This window comes from Macrobrachium nipponense, chromosome 12 (assembly GCF_015104395.2).
Source record: "Macrobrachium nipponense isolate FS-2020 chromosome 12, ASM1510439v2, whole genome shotgun sequence".
NCBI classification, from domain to species: Eukaryota; Metazoa; Arthropoda; class Malacostraca; order Decapoda; family Palaemonidae; genus Macrobrachium; species Macrobrachium nipponense.
In genome coordinates, this window is record NC_087205.1 from 70,518,688 (window position 1) to 70,539,406 (window position 20,719).

Below are 20,719 nucleotides of genomic sequence, written 5' to 3' on the forward strand. Positions count from 1 at the left end.
TGCTCAAGAGGTGAGGGCGCGGCCTCGGAAGCATTTCAAACAGAGCATGACACTCAGTAACATCCTGAGTGCCACGCTTTAACGAAGCAACTCTGTGTTCGCTTCACACTCCCGACAATCTGCGGTGTTCCGTAAAAAGACCAGACTGGTTCATGTCCAAGAACACCCTGGCATTATAGCCAAGGAGTTCTTTTAAGAGGTCTCATTCATTATGTTTGCATAAAGATTTGAGATTTTTTCTTAATATGAATGCTCAAGAGGTGAGGGCGCGCCTTGGAAGCATTTCAACAGAGCGTGCACTCAGTAACATCCTGAGTGCCACGCTTTTAGCGAAGCAACTCTGTGTTCGCTTCACACTCCCGACGGGATGTGAAGACGAACATTTCAGATCCGTAAGTCGCTAGGACCATACATATCCGTAGATATATTATTGGGGGCAGGAAGCAACACGAATCCTATCCTATAGAAAAGGGATAGGTGTGCTTTTATCTTTTGAAGGGTTGGTCGCTTGAGGCAGCGTTCCTTTTTCTTTAGCCTAGAAGTTATGGAACTAACTTTGATAGGTTAGGTCAGGTGGTGGTTTTAGCTTCGTTGCCCTCAGAAGTTATGGTCATATGGTCTAGTCACATTGTGGTCACGCCCCCGTTGACAGATCATTTAGAAGCGCACCAGCATTACAGGTCTCTACCTCGCTGGCAACTCTAGTAACGCAGAAGCAGACTTTGGTGACAGTAATCACGAAGTCGGCTATGCTAACAGGTGAGGAACTAAGATGTATATCATCTACTTAATTTAAGTTTCCCAAAAAATCCTATTCTGTCTCTTCCCACCATCCGAAGGTGGGATTCAGCTATATATATATCTGTCAGGTAAGTTTCATGAACAAAATGTTATTGTATAATACAATTAAGTTTGTTCATACTTACCTGGCAGATATATATAATTAAAGTGCCCACCCACCTCCCCTCAGGAGACAGTGGCACTGATAAAATATGAATAGAAAAATGGGAATAGTTTCCTGATATCCGCCTCCCACGGTGGGAATGGGTACTACCACCTGGCCGCCCACTGCGTGTGCCGCGAATTTTTAAATTCTGTCGGACTTCAGAAAATACAGCTACAGTAATACTTTGGGTTACGAACCGATTAGTATACAAATTTTTTAACTTACGAAGTGACGCCCTCATTCTGGAATACGAATTTCGCTTGGAATACGAATGCGCGAGGGACTTTCATCATGTAGCCGCTTGATGTTTGTTTACATCGGGATGAGCGTGGGATCTGCGAACGCATTTTTTTCGGCCAAAACTTAACGCCTGCTTTGTTTACATCGGATGAGCGTGGGATCTGGAACGCATTTTTTCGGCCAAAACTTAACGAGGGTCACGTGACTTCCTCCTACGCATCCCTTGACCCTTTTTTAAACCATAACTCTTTCAATATCTCGCTGGCGGGTAAGATTGAACGCATCTGTCCGTGATAACGCTCTCAATTTGCTTAGTGATTTGCGCACGTGTTGTGTTTCCGTGATAGTGCTTATACATTACTATTACCCAAAATACTAAAGACAATGGCTCCCAAGATGACGAAGGCAAGCAGCAAGAAGGAAAGCATAAGAAAGAAGGAGATGATTACAGTCGAAATGAAGAAGGAAAATTATCCAAATGCATGATAAAGGCGAGTGCGTGAAAGACATTGCAGCATTCTTCAAGCGGTCGCAATCAACGATCTGCACTATTTTGAAGAAAAAGGAAGAAATTAAAGCCAGTAAAGCATCAAAAGGTGTCACAGTATTGACGAAACAACGGCCTTATATTCTCGACGATGTAGAAAATTTGCTCATAGAAAAATATTTTTTCAAAATTGTGAAAGACAACATAGTGTTGCGTAAGCGTAAAATTAGTGATCGTAGTGAACGGTGCTCTCTAGAGAAAGAACCAGAAAGTCTTCCAGAAGTGTTCACGGAGGGAGATTTCCCCCCCAAGCCCTAACCCTCTCCTCCTCACCCTTCCCCTCCTCCCGTCTCCGTCAAGCCAGCAGCCACACTCGCCAAAGGTAAAGTTCAGGTTTTACTGTGCATGCATATTAAATCTAGTGTTTATATTTAATTTCATTCTTCAATTTTATAATTTTATGTAATTCCTACACGAATTTTCAACCTTAGTGAACAAAAATAAATGGAAAAATATGAATTGAAATGGTTATTCATGGTCGGGTGGAACGCATTATTTGCTTTTTATAACATTCTTATGGGAAAATCCATTTAGGTTACGAATTTTTTAGGTTACGAAGCAGGTTCTGGAACGGATTAAATTCGTAACCCAAGGTATTACTGTATATATATATCTGCCAGGTAAGTATGAACAAACTTAATTGTATTATAACAATAACATTTTTATACTTTACGTACGTTTTTTATTTACAAAATTTCAACTTCATCACCACTTTCAACATTGTTTTTTAGTATCACTTGGTTCTTCCTTTTTGCTTAAGATTTTTGCTTAACTAAAGGCCTCTTTAAAAAAATAACTATCCAAGGAAGATTGCTTCTGCCTACTTTTCACAATGTTCCCGAAACGACTCAGGCAATCGTCATCGAACTGCGCAAGCATACGACCTGTGTGAGCCTTTTTGTGGTGTCTTTTTTTCTACAAATGATTGCACTTTATGAAAAGCAGCTAGAACATCCTACAGGTCATCCGTTGTAAGCTCCTCTTGGTGCTCCTCGAGAAGGTCGTTGATGTCGTCCTCGTCGACGACCAGCCCCATGGACTTGCCGAGTGCAACGATCTCAAGATCTGGTTGAATAACTGTCTAACGATTATCAACTGTGTCTGCACCTGCAGCACCAGCTTCGACCACATCGAATCCCTCGAAGTCTCGGGCGGATACGACATCAGGCCAGAGTTTCCTCCACGAGGAATTCAAGGTTCGCCTCAAAACCTCCTGCCAAGCTTAGTCAATGAGTCGGATGCATGTCACAACATCGAAATGCTCCTTCCATAATTCACGCAATGTGAGGTTTGTGGTATCGGTGATGTCGAAACATCTCTTGAAAAGATATTTCGTATACAGCTTCTTAAAGTTCGATACCACTTGCTGGTCCATGGGCTGGAGGAAAGGGGTGTTGTTAGGCGGAAGATAAAGAACCTTGATGAAGGAATACTCTGCTAGGATATCTTCCTCGAGGCCAGGGGGGTGGACATGGGCATTGTCCAACACCAGCAGACATTTCAGAGGGAGGCGCTTCTCTTCCAAGAATTTCTTCACTGATTTACCCACTCCGTTAACAAAAGTCTTGTTACCGAGGCTTTCACATTAGCCCTCCACATCACTGGAAGCTTCTCCTTAAGCACTTTGTGGGCCTTGAAGGCTCGAGGAGTCTCGGAATGATAGACCAGTAGGGGCTTCCCCTTGCAATCCCCACTGGCGTTTGAACAAAGTGCGAGCGTAAGCCTGTCTTTCATAGGCTTATGCCCGGGTAGCTTCTTCTCTTCCTGCGTGATATGCGTCCGACGAGGCATTTTTTTCCAAAAAAGGCCAGTCTCATCACAGTAGAAGACTAGCTGAGAACTGTAGCCTTCCTTGGTCATCATCTCGTCGAACATCTTTTTAAAGGCTTTGGCCGCTTTCGTGTCTGAGCTGGCAGCCTCCCCATGCCGCACCACCGAATCGATGCCAGTCCGTTTATGGAATTTCTCGAACCACCCGTGCGAAGCCTTGAACTCTGGGGTTGGCGTTGATGTCCCTTCTCCTGTGTCGTCTTCGGCCTGGGCAATCAAATCGCCGAAAATAGCGCTGGCCTTGTGGCAGATTGCCGTCTCCGTTATCGTATCGCCGGCGATTTCTTTGTTTTTTATCCAGACAAGAAGAAGCCTTTCCATCTCGTCGTGCATGTGGGTCCTCTTGCTTGACCAAATAGTGACGCCCTTGGAAGGTGTAGCTGCTTTGATGACATCCTTCTGCTTAAAGATGGTGCCTATTGTCGACGGATTTCAGCCGTATTCTGGCGATCACACTCAATCGCATACCAGCTTCATACTTCTTGATAATCTCCATCTTTGTCTCCAAAGAGAGCATCCTCCTCTTTCCGTGAATTTTAACTTTCTTGGGACCCACGACTACTATATACTGTACGTAATTTACGTATAAGTAGAGTAAAGTTCTCATACAACACGATAAAGTACGTATACTGCAACGAAATCACTAACGAATTTACGTTAATAAACTAAATCGTTAGAACGAACGAATACCGCGTACGTACGATAGCGATGCTGGGACAAGTGGCCGAGGCACACTGCTACGTAGTAGATGCATGATGGGAAGGATCCTGACCAATAGGAGAGAATGATCTCATAGCGATGACTAGCATCAGGAACCAATGGGAGAGCAGGAGGATGGTGGCGAGTCTACTCAGTTGACGGCGCGCGAGTTTCAAAATTGTTATCAGTTACAGCAACAACCTTTCGTATCTTGAAAAATTTTCGTATGTAGAGCCGTAAAATTTTTCGTGTTAGCTTTCGTATCTCGAGTTTTTCGTAAGTTGAGCCTTTCGTATCTCGAGGTACCACTGTATCAGTATTAAAATGGATCTTCTGATATAATGTGGCCAGTGGTAGAGGAATCTATATCTGAACTCCAGCTGGGGTTGTTGTTGGCTTCCTACAAAGACTCATTTCTTCTGTCAGTACTATATCATTAGTAGTAACTTATGAAATAAAATAAATGCGTGTTGCTGTTGAAAAGAACATTGCTGGGAGATATGGCAGTTTTTAACCCATATAGTGTTATTTAGAGCAGTTAAGAGTTTGATGCTATTTTTTCAATTTTTATACAGGTTTTGCCTGCATATCATATAAACTAGGACTTAGAATTTGTCTTTGTTGTTTCATTTTACATATACTATACAGTGGTACTTCGGTTCATGAACTTAATTAGTTCGAAGACGCTGTTCGTGACTTGAAAAATTCGTAACCTGATTCAGCTTTCCCCATTTAAAATAATCTAAAAATAAATCATTCAAACCTCAGAAAACTTTATTTGCTTTCTCTTTTTTTTATGGTTTTCTGGCACAAAGTTATGCCTTACTTCACTGCATGCAATAATATTGTACTATTTTCATATTACTTTTTGTATTATAAAATACAAACAGCCATCAGTGTTTTGGTTTGGAAGTCAGCTGAGGGAGATTGCGTGGTAAGTTTATTTTGCTGTATTGAACTCAAATCAGAGAGTAAATGAGTCTGTAGATACTCTATTGATATGGGCCAAGGTTATTTTACTTTATACTAATTGTTTTCAAGTCAAAATATTACTTGAATACGTATCGTTGTGAATGAAATTTAGTTATTTTTTCATTAGTAGATGGCGCTGAGGGCATGTTTATTGCATACAAAAATCAACAGATTGCATTCAATTTTATAACTTGATTTCATCAGAATAGTACGTACAAGGTTTACATCTTTTATTGGAGTGAAAAAAGTAAAATACGTTCTTTCATATCAAATAGTGGAAGTATGTATGTTACTGCTAATTACAGGTTCAAAATCCTTTATCTGAAACCCTCTGGGCAATCTCTGTTTCGGTTTTTGGATTTTGTTGGATTTCAGAACTGAATGTTGCTATTATATACAAAAGCTTATTTCTTTTCCAACAATAACATTACATTAAACTAAAAAATAAACAGCATATAAAGAACCATAATTTGCGTATATAATCATATATCATCTGATCGTGTGTATTATGAGATCCTTAAAATTTTCTCACAAAACATGATTCCATTACAGTGGACCCCAGTATTCACATTCTCAACATTCACAGACTCACAATGGACCATATCTACCCATTATTCACAGGAAATTTGCGTATTCACAGTATTTTTCTCTGAGAAATATCCACAAATTCCTGGTTTTTTTATGTTTCATAAAATGCACTTTTTGTGATAAAACTTAAAAAAAACAAGGCATAAGCATTCGTAGTGGGTTTTTCTTGAGTTTCAACTGGCAAAATAGGCAGTTTTAAGTGTTTTTATAGGGGTTTCAACTATTCGCAGATTCTTGCTATTCGCGGGTGGGTGTCCGGTGCGCATTTTGTGGGGCTATGCACAGTGTGCAGACTTTTTATTTTATTTTATTATTATTTTTTTTTTTAGTTTATACATATTTGGGTAGGCTTCTTATGAATGTCGCCTTTTCGATAGATTTCACCAATAAGGCTTTGCAAGTTAGCTTTTAACTAAGTAATTGGCCTATGAGCAAAGGTTCAGTAGGTTAAGTGCGAATCATCATAAATTCAACTAGGCTTACCAAATTTGTGGCATGTGTAAGAATCATTACTATTTCTTACAATTGACAACCACTTGCTATTGCATGCAAAACACTATTAAACAACAGCAAGTGACATTGACATTAAGAACAAAATTGACAAACACCTGGTTGCTGATGTTATAGTTACCATAACTAAGACACGTTTCGGTTATTTTCAGGTAATTCCATAAATGAAAAATCAAGTACGTACATTTTTACACATCTGTCACGCAATGGAGATGTTAAAAAAGTGGGCAACTAATTTGAAGCAGCAGGTATTGAAGCTGTGGCCAAAGAAACAAATAATGAGCAGGCTCCAAAACAATTCGGAGGCAAAAGCAATGCATAAAATTGACAAGATCACACATGTACATACACTTCATTAAATTTACATATTGTGTTTATAAATAAAGTAGTTAAAATTTTTTAACCCAGATTTGATTGTTTCAAAGGAAAAGACCTGAATGAAGTTTCATATGATGACTAAAGACAGTGATGATGTTGGTAAAAGACAATCAGGTGATGATATTAAGGATGTAAACAAACCAGAATGCAAATGTCACTTGATTGCTTTGTTCGTATTTTGTTATACGATAATGACTAATACAGTAGTACCTCGAGATACGAAAGGCTCTACTTACGAAAAATTCGAGATACGAAAGCCAATGCGAAAAATTTTACTGCTCTACATACGAAAAGTTTTCAAGATACGAAAGGTTGTTGCTGTAAAGTCCCGAGATTCGCCCGGACCACAGAGAACAATTTTAAAACTCCCGCGCCGCCAACTGAGTAAACTCGCCACCATCCTCCCGCTCTCCCATTGGTTCCTGATGCTAGTCACCCCATAAGGTCCTGCTCTCCTATTGGTCAGCATCTACCCCTTGTGCTTTAAGTATTCTATTTGTAAAAGGATGCTGTAAATTGAAAAACTTATCCATGCAATACATTTAATAATAACAAAACATTAAGTAAAGATAGAATAAAGAATAGAAATGAATGGTTATTATACTGTTTGGTAGTTTCATTAGTTGAAGAGAGATACTAATGACAATTTATGGCTTACTGTGTGCTAGGAAAAATGATTGCTTGGCGCTCGTTCGATACTCAAGACGGGTAAGAGCTGAATGTAAACAATTGATTGGAAGGTTTGTTTTTTGTTTGTTTGTGTATTATAGTTATTGTTAAATGATAATTATTTGAAATGAGTACATACTGATTAATTTATACATTTTATTGGCATATTCTAAGCTTTTAGCTCTTAGGTTTAGATGTCAGAATCATAGACTAGGCTACAGTAGCAACTGCTAACATTGGCTAGGCTTATTGCTAAGGGACATATGCTAAAGTCCTAATATATGCAGTAAAAATGGGGTTGAACATTACATGCAGTTGAATATTACTCAAGTATGTACAGTATTTTGCCTTTTGTTCATGAAACTTACCTGTCAGATATATATATAGCTGTATTTTCTGAAGTCCGACAGAATTTTAAAAACTTCCGACACACGCAGTGGTCGGCCAGGTGGTTAGTACCCATTCCCGCCGCTGGGAGGCGGGTATCAGGAACCATTCCCATTTTCTATTCATAATTTTTCTGTCGCTGGTGCTGAAAACACCTGTTTTCAGTACCTCCGTCTTAGGATTTTGGAAACTTCATTGCCGCTAAGTATCCTAATTGTCTTTTGATTTATTTACTTGGATTTGTGGGATTTGTGGCTAGGCATACGCTATCTTAAATTGATTTGAATTTGATTCATTTTTGCATAAAATATCTGAATCTAGTTAGGCTAGTTTCAGACGGGGTTGTCTGCAAAGATATTGGGTGTGGCTACCGAAAGCTTCGTTAGATCCGCACTTGGTATGTAACGAGGGGTATGGGTCTTGCTTCTTTGTTGAGATTTGTCATGTAAGGAGTGTGAGACTTTGTCTATTCCGTAAGGAAGACGTATGATTCGTATGTACGCAATTAATCAGTAAACATGTCTAATTCCGTAAGGAAGACGTATGATTCGTATGTACGCAATTAATCAGTAACAAAAGTCAGGGTAGTGAACCTGCTAACCTTCCTGTAGACTTTATTTTGCCTAACCCTGTAGTATGGCCTACGGGCTATGAATATGTCTACGAGAGGTGCTCGCTCTCCTTCATTGCTGTGAAGTGCTACTTCTGTAATTGTTACTCTAACCCCTTGCAGTGTTTGCCTTCGGGCCCTAAGCAGTGTCTGTAGAGGAATTGCCCTTTCTCTGATACTCTTTCGATTCGTATCTTAGAATCGAAAGTGCTTGCTTTAGAGAGTAAAAGTGAAGTGCAGAAGTGCAGTGATACCCCTTGTGTATGGAAGGGTGCGTCAGATCGGCCTCGTTTTCGCCTCTAGGCCGGGACCTCTGCTTGTACTCCCACCGGACCGGGGAGGAGCATGTCGAAAGCCTAAGGAGGGTTACAAGGAACCCCCACCGATCTGGCGTGCCTTCGGCAGTTTCTGATGAAAATCCCCAGACTGCCAAAGTGCGTGCGCGTGCACGAATCCTGAAGATTGCTTCTCGTCCTCCGAAGCGTCCTCCCCATGCAGGGGTTGGAGCTTTCGGAAGGACTCGCGCCCTCTAAAAATAGAAGCTTTATAGAAGAGGAAGCTTCACGTCCTCTCTCTCTCTCTCGTTATGCGTTTCAGTGAGAAGTAAGAAGGCGAACGTTCGCCTGAACTCGTGTCCGTCTTTCCACCGAGAAATACGTAAGAGAAGTCATAGTAGCAGGAAGCTTTGAGAGCGGACGCCCGGACGCTCGGATGGACTCCAGGCGCGCGCGGGTGCACGCCAAGTGCGCGCCAGTGGACGCCCAAGTGCGCGCCAAAGTGATGGGAACGCCGAGCGCGCCTCGCCAGTGGACGCCCGAGCGCGCTGCCAGTTGGGACGCCGAGCGGTAGCACCAGCGCACGCCAGGTGTGTCGCCTGGCTGAACGTTTCTGTTGAACTCTTCAAGCTCTTGTTTCAGATATGGGCCTAAAGAATGTTTATCTCTACCTCCGGTGATACCTTCTACCTCACCTGCAAAGAATGTGAAGTAGGCAGTGCTTCGGAGGAAGTTTAAAGTGAACAGACAACTTCTTCTTCGAAAACCCAGCAAGACATCGGGTTTCGTGAATTCAAGAGGTTCTCTGTCAATTAATATTGCTTTTCGCATAGGTGGATGAGTTAAGGAAAGCTCAAGGGAAGATCTCGTTTGCTCTACCGCAACCTTTGCCATTCTGCCAATAAATTTAAGTTGCCACTACCGCAGTCAAGACTTTGCGATAAGGCAGTTACGGGTTATGTAAGGCTCGATGTCCTGCACGTCAGGACTCTCGGCAACGTTCAGTGGGATTCTTGCAAAGGCACTCATCAAAAGGACGCTCTTCAGGAAAGCGCAAGACAGGACTTCCTTTGCCATACTGCCAATAAATTTTAAGCTTTAGCAGGCATTAGTTGTGATACGGGAGAGGAAGCTGGTTGGAGAGTTTCTTCCTCTTCCCAGGATAATTTTGCAAGCTTTTTAGCGCCATCTGAAAGGGTTTTTCAGATGATAGATTTTGTTAGTTTCTAGTCGGGACTACGCTGCCGAATTGAACATCGTCGTTCTACCTGCCGTAAGCCCCAGTCCTTTTCTAACAGGATTCTTGCCCTTCCTCGTTTGAGACGGGGAATCGGAAAAAATTAAATGCTTGACTCCCTGGATTACGTTTTGTCAATTCAGTGACTTTATTTCCCCCATTGACAATATACTTTCGTTTTGTCAAGTAAGTGGGTATCCCCTCATTGACAAAATATCTCTTTGTCCCGTAAATGGGTTAGTTCTCATTGACAAAACATCTCATTAACTTGATATTGCGTAAGCGAATAAGCTCTTATTGACAAGATTCGGAAGAGCTCTCATTCGTCATTCGCAGACTCGTACAAGAAATAGACTTGTAGACTACGTCAATGAACGCTTATGTCCAGTAACAAATAAGAAGCTTGAGCTGACTGCTTCGATTCTCTTAAGTTTTGTTCATGAAACTTGCCTGTCAGATATGTGTGTAGCTGTATTTCCGAATTCAGCTATATATAGTCTGCCAGGTAAGTATGAACAAACTTTATTGTGATATAATTTCATATTTTGCCTTGCGTTATTTTACTTCTGGTTGGTTCAAGTCATATACGCTTGCTGTAGTTACCTCTATTCGGATGGCCAACCGAAGAAGGTTCATTGTCTATTTTTAAGGACATTTAAATCGTTACTCCCTGCAGCCTTCCAGGAGTTTCCGATTTATCTTTTACCGTTGTATGGTAGTGTTCTGACGACACAAACGCATCTATATATTTAGCGTTTTCTGTTTCGCTTAAATATACCAGCTTGAGAGTCTTTCTGCTAAAAAAATAACGGACCTATTTCTTCGTAGAATAGGGTAGCTGGCAACCCAGACATAAAGTTAAGAGACGACGTTCGTAAGCTGCTGGCTGCTGCTGTCACGCTGTGTCTGTCCTCCAGTCCAACCGAGCCAGTAACAGATCGGGCGCTGTCATGCGCCGTAGGTTACGTCTCTCTCTTTCCTGCGGGATTGACTGACTAACCGTATCTCTGTGCTGGCGGTTACGTCTCTCCTGCAGGATTGACTGACTAACTGTATCTCTGCCCTACAATCACGGACTTTAGCCTAAGATTGAGGGGATTTCTTACGTGAATGAATAAACGTTGCATTCGTTTTGCCTTACTATGTTCAAACAGAGTTATCTCTTAATCCTTTCGGTGCTCGTTACCGCACGGTATAGAACTACGAGTCTACCGCAACATTGCACTTTTATATGCTCTCCTGCTTAGGCAAAGCGCAGCCTTATTAGGGAAGTAAGCATACTCGGGGAGGGAATGGATGAGCTTGCTGGGGACCATTTCCTTCCTGAAGAAGTTTGTTTCCCCGAATAGACTGCAATTCAGACCACAGTTTTTCCTACCGGGAAACTGAAATATTATTCAAGATCTAGGAATGATTCTGAACATCTCTCAGTGCGTTTATCACCTGAGGTGATAGAAAGAAGGTGCCGGACATCTGGATAGGGTTTTCAGATGTCCTGGATCTTAATCTGAAAGAAGTAAAAGCGATTCGGTAGTCCCTCCAGTCCTCGTAACGAGTTTTGGGAACCAGTGGTCCAGATCAACTCTGATATTCCACAGCTCTCTCATATCTTAAGAAGTATCTTCTCTCGGTCCCTGTTCGAGTTTACGAGAAAGCCTATTATAACAACAGCGTAGAATGTAACGATCCTCTAGAGGTTCGTTACAGGATTGCAAAAGTCCGTACAAATCGTCTAGATCGACGCAGCAACTATTGACTTCCGAGTGGAATCTTTCTTTAGAAGTAAGTTGAGAGTTGTGGAGACTTTAGGGACGCCCTTTCATTCTTCTCTTCGATATGTTGAGGACGAAGAGGCTTCTTCTTTTCTGCTCCCTTATTCTCGATCCGGGATCGGTACCATTAAACGCCATCCTATGATATTGAACGGGGATGGATATTTAGTCTCTTTTCCCCTTTTTTCAATCGCTTAGGAAATGTAATAAGAGGATTTATGACGTCACAGTGAGCGACAATGACGCTGATCGCCCCATGTTGGCCTTCAGGATCCTGGATTTCAGAGGTCACATACTTCCTAGTTCACTTTCCAAGGACCTTTTCCGAGAGAGTCGGTCTACTCTAACTCGAAAGGTACCTATAACTACCTATATACATCTCCGCTCTGAGTCTGACTACGTTCAGGCTATCGAGATGTCGACAGGAATAAGATTACCGTCTTCCATTTCCGTCTGAAGAATGGGATAAGCTGGCAGTCACAACTATTAAAGAATGCGCGAATATGTTGTTGACGGCCTTTGGGCTCAGAGTTTGCGTCTGTCAAACAACAAAGCCCTTCACGATCTTTGAGTTCTGTGGAATCTCGAACCTCGCTCATCATCTACTTTTTGTCTCACCTGTTTTCTCGGAGTCAGACACTCGTGCGAGATCAGGCGACATATAGTAGCCTGAGTTTCTTGTTGACGAAGTCGGTTGCGTTTATACACCCCCGATGATCGTGTAACATGAGACCAGGTTGGACTGTCAGGCATTCTTCCTTCGGGACTGAATCGCCTTTTTTGCTCCTCACTCCTTTCTCCTGGCACCAGAAGCTCGAGTCAGGAGTTGATTCGCTGACGACGTTGGGTTGCCGTTGATACACCCCCAAGGTTTGCTTAGATTGAATCGCCCAGGCAGTCCAGACACTCATCCTTCAGCGAAGAATAGTGCCTTATGGTCCTTCAGGGTACAGCCTTGCTGTCCTTGATTCGTCTGACTGGTCAACTGGTCGGTCACCTGACTTTAGTACAGACGGACTGACTGTGCATGTCCAGATCGAAGCTTTCAATATGGAACTTAGACGTAGTCTGAAGTTCTTGATGTCAAAGCATTCGAACCTCTCCTACCTGTTAACTTCTTGCATGTGATCAGGAAGGCCTTCTTCTAACCACCCTAGATACGACAAAAGAGGGTTAGTTGAGATTTTAAGCCATCGTCACAAGTTTTGGCTTTAGAGAACACAAGGCGGTGTGCTCTCTAACCCTTCCGTTGTGGCCTAAGAATGGTAACCCGTTTTTGTCCTTGGCCAGGAGCTTGGAAGCAAGGATGGCACAAGTTAGTGGGCAGGAGCCAGAGAGAGTCCTGTGCCCTGTCGGGTCTCTCAAGTTTTATCTACATAAAACTCAAGAAAGTCGAAGTCATTCGGGCAATCTGCAGTGTTCCGAAAAAGACCAGACTTGCCCATATCGAAGAACAGCCTGGCTTTAGTGTTAAGGAGTTCTTTCAAAAAATGCTCCTTCATTGTGTTTGCACAAAGATTTGAAATCTTTTATCTGAATGCTCACGAGGTGAGGGCGCGGCCTCGGAAGCATTTCAACAGAGCATGGCACTCAGCAACATCCTGAGTACCATGTTTTAGCGAAGCAACTCTGTGTTCACTTCACACTCCCTGCGAGATGTGAAGATGGCATATGAGATCTGCTGCTCGCTAGGGCCATATACGTGTCTGCAGACACAATCTTGGGGGCAAGAAGTACCACTCATCCTATCCTGTAGAAAATGGTTAGGAAGAGCTCTTAATTTAGTTGTTGAGTCGCCGACAACGGCGACTTCTTAACTCTTAAGCCTTAGTTAACACATTTCCTTAACTTTGGCTAGGTTGGTCAGGTGGTGATATATATATTTTATATATATATATTTTATTTTACTTCTTAGCCCCTCATGGTATGGTCAATATTTGGTCTATCCACGTCGTGGTCTCGCCCCTGTTGACAGATCATCTGGAGTGCAACCAGCTATATAGGTCTCTACCTCGCTGGCAACTCTAGTAGCACAAGCAGACTTACGTGGCAGTAACCACGAAGCCAGCTATGCTAACAGGTGGAACCAAGATGTAAATCATCTGCATGCATTTGTTTCCCAAAATCCTTCTATTCTGTCCCTTCCCACCTCCAAAGGTGGGATTCAGCTATATATATATCTGACAGTAAGTTTCATGAACAAATGATATTGTTATGATACAATAAAGTTTGTTCTACTACTTACCTGGCAGATATATATAATCAAGTACCCACCCACCTCCCCTCAGGGGACAGTGGAAATAAAAATTATGAATATAAAATGGGAATGGTTTCCTGATACCCGCCTCCCAGCGGCGGGAATGGGTACTAACCAACCACCTGGCCGACCACTGCGTGTGTCGGAAGTTTTTAAAATTCTGTCGGACTTCAGAAAATACAGCTATATATATATCTGCCAGGTAAGTATGAACAAACTTTATTGTATCATAACAATATCATTTTTGGAGTCATATTTCTTCAGTCGGATCGGCGTTGTAACCCTAGAACATGTGTTTTAGGCCTGGAAATATAATTTACTTGGGTGTTTTTGGAGGGCTTGGAACGGATTAGCCATTTTACATGTAAAATGTGTTCCAAGATACGAAAATCTCATGATACGAAGGGCGCCTCGGAACGGATTAATTTCGTATCTTGAAGTACCACTGTACATGCAATATGCCTTATAAGAATTACAGTGAAGTAACAGTTTTATTAAAATTATCATTATTCTCAATGCAACCAGTCTTAAACTTTTGCTAATCGGTATGTTGGTTTAATAACCTAACTGGGGCAACTCTCCTCTCTACTATCAAGTAGGCAAGTTGGTAAAACTTGCCAATTCTCTCTGTTTTTCTATCTACTATCAAGTAGACAGTTTGTTAAAACTTGCCTATTCTCAATGGTGGCTTCCATAAGTAAAAAATGATATATATACTACATTTTTATTCATTCTTCTTAAATTATGCTACAGGTTGTAACCAAGAATTAATAAAATGAATAAAGGGCAGGCTTTAAAATGTTTTGGAATAGGCAGAAGTGATTTCCAGATTACTTTTACAGTAAAGTATATATGTAATGTACATGTTTTAAACCCAACTTTGTTCATTTACTAGGAAAAGTATGTACGTACTATCTCCAAATTATATTTCTTCTAGCAACTGTTGGTAGTACCAAGACCAGTTGTGTCTTGGTAATTTTCTGTCAGCCGAGATTTTGAGAATGTAATCAATATCAAACGGAAATGGCGTACGATGGCCATGTTTATATTCTGATAATACATGCAAAATACTGTACGTAATTGGATGCAGCAAGCAAAACAGCCTTTATTTAAATCATCATCATTATAAATGTAGTTGTACTGTTTAACCTTTGCAAGTGATTATGTGCTGTTCTCTAGAAAATATTTAGGTTTTTAGAATTACAGATAAAATATCGTAAACCTGTATAATTTTTCCAGACTGTCACATATTGCATCTTAACTTTTGTACTTGAAATTTACTTTTAGGAAAAGCTTTACATTAAAAAAGGTAAACAGCTTTCCACCCTTGTAAATAAAATATGTTATTGTATTTGCATTTGAATGTGCGCAATTCTCTGAGCAGTTATTCAAAGCAAGTTTCCTAACTAGGTGAATGTATTATGATACTTGGATTATTTCAAAAGTTTCTACAGTTTGGCACTGGACATTGATCATCTTGACTGGTGGTCAAGAACTGTTTATCTGAAAGAAAAATTTTTAACCTATTAAAGTTCCTTATTTGTGGAGTCAAGTAGTTAGGCCTATCCAGAGACTGTTATTCACTTGTATCTCATGCAATGAGGCTGCTGTATATAATGTGTGAAGAATATTTAAGCCTAGGGAAAAGGTTTCCAAAATTTGTTTGCTGTGCAAGGAATCTCAGAATTTGTACTTGGTAAAGAAATTTAACTGGCAGATTTACCCTAGAAACATTTTTCTCCTCCTTGGAATTTTGCTCTTTGGATTTTATTATAGAGTACAGCATCTGCAAAGTTAGTAAACCAAGCAGCTGTAGTTAAATTTATACAGTAAATTAACTGGATGTGTACTACAAAACTTTTTCATGTCTTGAATTTCAGTTTTTTAATTGCAGTGCATTGTAATTTTGTTGCTAAAAATATCTGTTTCCATTATATTTCAGGCAACGAACTGTTAGTGGTTCATCACCTGTTCAGAACTTCATATTTCCTGGGGTGGCTGCATCACCACCTAAATTTATGTCCTTAGAAGAAGTAATGAAGGCAGCAAAGGGAGTCAGCAACATGGTTTTAGCACATGAAATTGCTGTTGATAAGAACTTCAAACTAGAAAAGTTTGAGCCTCCAGATAATACTGTTGAAAAACAAGTAAGCTATGATTCATTCTTTGTGGAATTATGACTTTTATTTCTTTTTCTGTCATGTGGTACTGTAGTACTTATGCCATCTTTGGCTGACTAGTTTCATTATGGTAGACTTGATAATTACAGCGAGCCCCCAGCTTCATGGTACCCATATGATTGTGTTTTAGAAATGGTTTATGTTAACCCTCTTACGCCGAAGCGGTGAAAAAAAATTGTCTCCTGTGTGCCGGAGGTGTTTCAGAGTGAGCGCGGAAGCGGAAAAAACATTTTTTTCAAAAAATCACAGCACGCTTAGTTTTCAAGATTAAGAGTTCATTTTTGGCTCCTTTTTTTGTCATTTCCTGAAGTTTAGTATGCAACCATCAGAAATGAAAAAAATTATCATTATCTTATATAAATAATGCGATATATGATAGCGCAAAAACGAAATTTCATATATAATTGTATTCAAATAGCGCTGTGCGCAAAACGGTTAAAGGTAACAAGTTACTTTTTTTTGTTGTAATGTACACTAAATTGCGATCATTTTGGTATATAACACATTGTAAAACGATAAAAGCAACACAGAGAAAATATTTACACAAAATAATGCATGAATTCGTAACGCACGGACGTAAACAAATATTTTTTTCAAAAACTCACCATAAATCTAAATATTGTCCTAAAGACTTCCAATTTCTTTCAAAATAAAGACAAATGATTGAATATTACTATACTGTAAGAGTATTAGCTTACAATTGCAGTTTTCGACCATATCTGACGAGTTAAAGTTGACCGAATGTCGAATTTTTTTATATATATATTTTTTATATGCAATTATTTTGGAAATATGAAAAGCTACAACCTTCAAATATTTTTCGTTTTATTCTACATGAAATTGCGCACATTTTCATATATAAAACTCTATGAAATGCCTAATATGAAATGGAGCAAATATTCCGAGAATGGGATGTACGCATTTCGGAGATTTGTGGCGGAGAATCCGCGAGCGGAGGGAAGGAAAGATTTTTTTTAAATTCACCATAAATCTAAATATATTGCTAGAGACTTCGAATTTGTTTCAAGATGAAGATAAATGACTGAATATTACTAGATTGTAAGAGTTTTAGCTTACAATTGCGTTTTTTGACCATTTCGGTAGAGTCAAAGTTGACCGAACGTGGTTTTTTTCTATTTATCGTGATTTATATGCAAATATTTCGAAAATGAGAAAAGCTACAACCTTCAGTTATTTTTTTGTTGTATTCTACATGAAATTGCGCACATTTTCATATATAAAACTTTATGTAACAGCTAATTTAAAATGGTGCAAACATTACCACAATCGCACGTATGATTTTTTCGGAAGAGTTACCGCGCGGACGTAAAGAAAATGTTATTTTTTTCATAAATTAACCATAAATCGAAATATTGTGCTAGAGACTTCCAATTTGTTGCAAAATGAAGGTAAATGCTTGAATATTACTAAAATATAAGCGTTTTAGCTTACAATTGCGTTTTTCGACCATTTCGGTAGAGTTGAAGTTAACCGAAGGTTGAAATTTTGGCAATTATCGTCATTTATATGAAAATATCTCAAAACTGATAAAAGCTACAACCATGGGTTGTTTTTACATTACCACAATCGCATGTATGATTTTTTTCGGAAGAGTTACTGCGCGGACGTAAGGAAAAAGTTTTTTCATAAATTCACCATAAATCGAAATATTGTGCTAGAGACTTCCAATTAGTTGCAAAATTAAGGTAAATGATTGAATATTACTAAAATATTAGAGTTTTAGCTTACAATTGCGTTTTTCGACCATTTGACCGAAGGTTGAAATTTTGGCAATTATCGTTATTTATATGAAAATATCTCAAAACTGATAAAAGCTACAATCATGAGTATTTTATTGTTGTATTCTACATAAAAATGCACACATTTTCATATATAATACTTCATGTAACGGCTAATTTACAATGGTACAAAAATTATGTCAAAGTGACGAAATAATTTCAGAGATGTGTCACAGATACTTTTTAGTGCGGCAAGAAAGAAATTTGTGCTTGCGCGCCTGCGTAACGATTGTAAACAAAACAACACCTTGATCCGTGAACTCCCAGCATCCCCCAAGGCGCGTGATTCAAAAGTTTTAGGCTGGTAGGCCTATAAGTATTTTTCCGCGAATTTTAAAAAAAACTTTTGTAAGTCGACGTAAAATACGTCCAGTCAGCACACAGGAGACAAAAAATGTTGACGTAAAATACGTCCAGTCGGCGTAAGAGGGTTAATGAATGAGGTGATTCACTGCACATCAGTTATTCACTAAAATGACATTAGGTAGATTACTCTATTAGATCTCCTATATTAGAAAGTAATACGTTTCATATCACTGTATTTTCCCTTAGGTTCGTGATGTCATGCATCGGGCATTTTGGGATCAGCTTACTGATCAGTTGGCTCAGGATCCTCCATGCTATGAACAAGCTTTTGTACTTCTGCAAGAAGTTCGTGATAACTTGATAGATATCACTTTACCTCACCATACTAAATTACGACAGGAAATTTCCGATAGTCTTGATGTAGAGCTTATAAAACAACAAGCAGAGCATGGTATTCTAAACTTTAGTCAGTAAGTATGGTTTTGTGTCATAACATTTGTTTTTTTACATTCCTATAAATGTCAACATATTTCACTAACATGGTATCTATTAATGTAATAGTATGCATATTTTACAATTTTATCCAGATATAGTGTGTAACTTATTTCTGTTACTTTTTGTGTTGTTAAATGTATAGTTTTTTCTTCTATCTTTTGTTTATTTAGTATTGAACAAAACTTCTTGGATGAAAAACCTTGGAATATATATGGTATTGTGGTTTTTCAGGTATTCACAGTATGTGCTGTCCATAATGTCTCGTCTGTGTGCTCCAGTTAGAGATGAGACTATTAGAAATTTAATGAGAGAATCAGAAGTAGTACCTGTGTTTCGTGGTGTAATGGAAACACTTGATCTCATGCGTCTTGACATGGCAAACTTTACTATTCAGCAAATCCGACCACACATTATTGCTCAGGTAAGTTTTCCAGAATATGCCATGAAAGCCACTGTAGTATGAGGTGGTTTAAATACGTATGTGGTAATTTTGATATTTCTAAGTGATATCAACCTTTCATTTAAAAGTTCTGGTTGATGCATTTAGTGAAAAATTAAGTTTGTTGTAATGCAGAGGATTAGTTTTGAGTTCTACTCATGTCAGGTGTGTCATCAGTGTCAAAGACATGACTAACAAACAGAAAAATATCATGTCTATTGGTATATTATTTTGAGCCGTGCAGTTTGTAACCAGAGTATGTATATGCATAGGGACTATAACATAACCAAGCATACCAATGCTGAATTCAGTTATTCACCTTGCTTCAAATTCTGTTTATTAGTAATGCTAAGTCCAAGCTCAGTTTATAGCTACTATGCACAAGCAGTTTAGTAGGTTACAAGGAGTAACACTTACCCAACAGATTTCTCGAGTTGGTTTTATTGTTCTAAAATTGCTCATGTGAGCCTTTTGCCTACATAATTTCTCTAGCACCCTTGTAAGTTTAATGCTTCTTTCCAAGTCTTTTTCTTACATTTATTTGGCTTGGGATAGAGAATATCAGGTTGTAGGCCTCAGTGTCTTAGCACTTATTTAAAGTAAGGATAGTGAAAAATCCCCTCAAAATCCATTCACCTTATCTGAAATCATTCTGTAGTTGCCATAAGGAACTTGTCTTAGAACCTTTTAGACTTTTGAATAGTCTATTTATTTGCAAAAATCTTAGAGGTTGTTCTTCGAGAGACTGAAAAAAATTGACAGGTGATTCCCTGAAGGTCTCATATATATAATATATATATTTGGGTCTGCAGTGCTGTAGATTTTCAGTTAGTATCAGAAATTTTTAGGTCCAGGAAATGTGCTGAAATGGGAATAGCAGTTGGTCTTGGAAGTAACAATGGCACAAGAAATATAATCTTGAAAATGCTAATTCTGTAAACTGAAAAAATTGTACTAAAATTGCCAGTAGGAATGGCCATGAGGAGACAGTACACAAATAGGGATTCCTTTAAACCTAAGAATACCATAATACTCTAATTAGGCTTGCACTTTTTGAAATGTAGAACTATAAAACTAAATAATCTGACTTGGCCTAACCACACACACAAGCCAGAAATTTTTGTCAAAATGTAGGGGAAGATCTAAAGTTGAAAAATGAATCCATTTATTAAGGAATTAAAAGGGTTTGTAAAAATGACTAGACAGTAACTTAGTAAATTTGAAACTGGATTAGAAATGGAGGAACCTCGCATAGTACAAACTATGCTATGTATGGGGTGTAGTATGAGAGTGAAGAAAATTTCTGGACTGCCAGACAAGTAATTCAACATTTTAAGGGGTAGTAGACATACCAGTACCATGTTTTTTCTATTCCTGAAATATGTAAGAAGCATACACTATTGTCAAAATCTCTCAACCAGAATAAGAAAAGATTACGCGCAAAATACTGTAGCCACTTCTGAATATGCTTGAAAACAAATTTGGGCTTTTTCTGAGATTATAATTTAACAATAAAACCCTTTTTATTTGTATGTCTTTCAAAGTACAGAGCAACATAATCTTGTTTGCTCTCTGTGCAGGTT

The 20,719-nt window shown here is 39.3% G+C and overlaps 1 protein-coding gene across 4 annotated transcripts in view; it reads left to right on the plus strand.

Moving 5' to 3' along the window:
• The window catches only part of LOC135224593 (T-complex protein 11-like protein 1), a 161,819-nt gene that overhangs the window by 131,191 nt on the left and 9,909 nt on the right, over nt 1-20,719 (plus strand). For 3 of the 4 annotated variants that reach the window (XM_064263733.1, XM_064263734.1, XM_064263732.1), the window contains exons 3-5: nt 15,860-16,064; nt 18,449-18,672; nt 18,929-19,118. In XM_064263733.1, coding sequence (XP_064119803.1) covers nt 15,860-16,064; nt 18,449-18,672; nt 18,929-19,118 — 619 coding nt within the window. The remainder of the gene's footprint in view (nt 1-15,859; nt 16,065-18,448; nt 18,673-18,928; nt 19,119-20,719) is intronic. The other variant, XM_064263735.1, reaches the window with a different exon arrangement.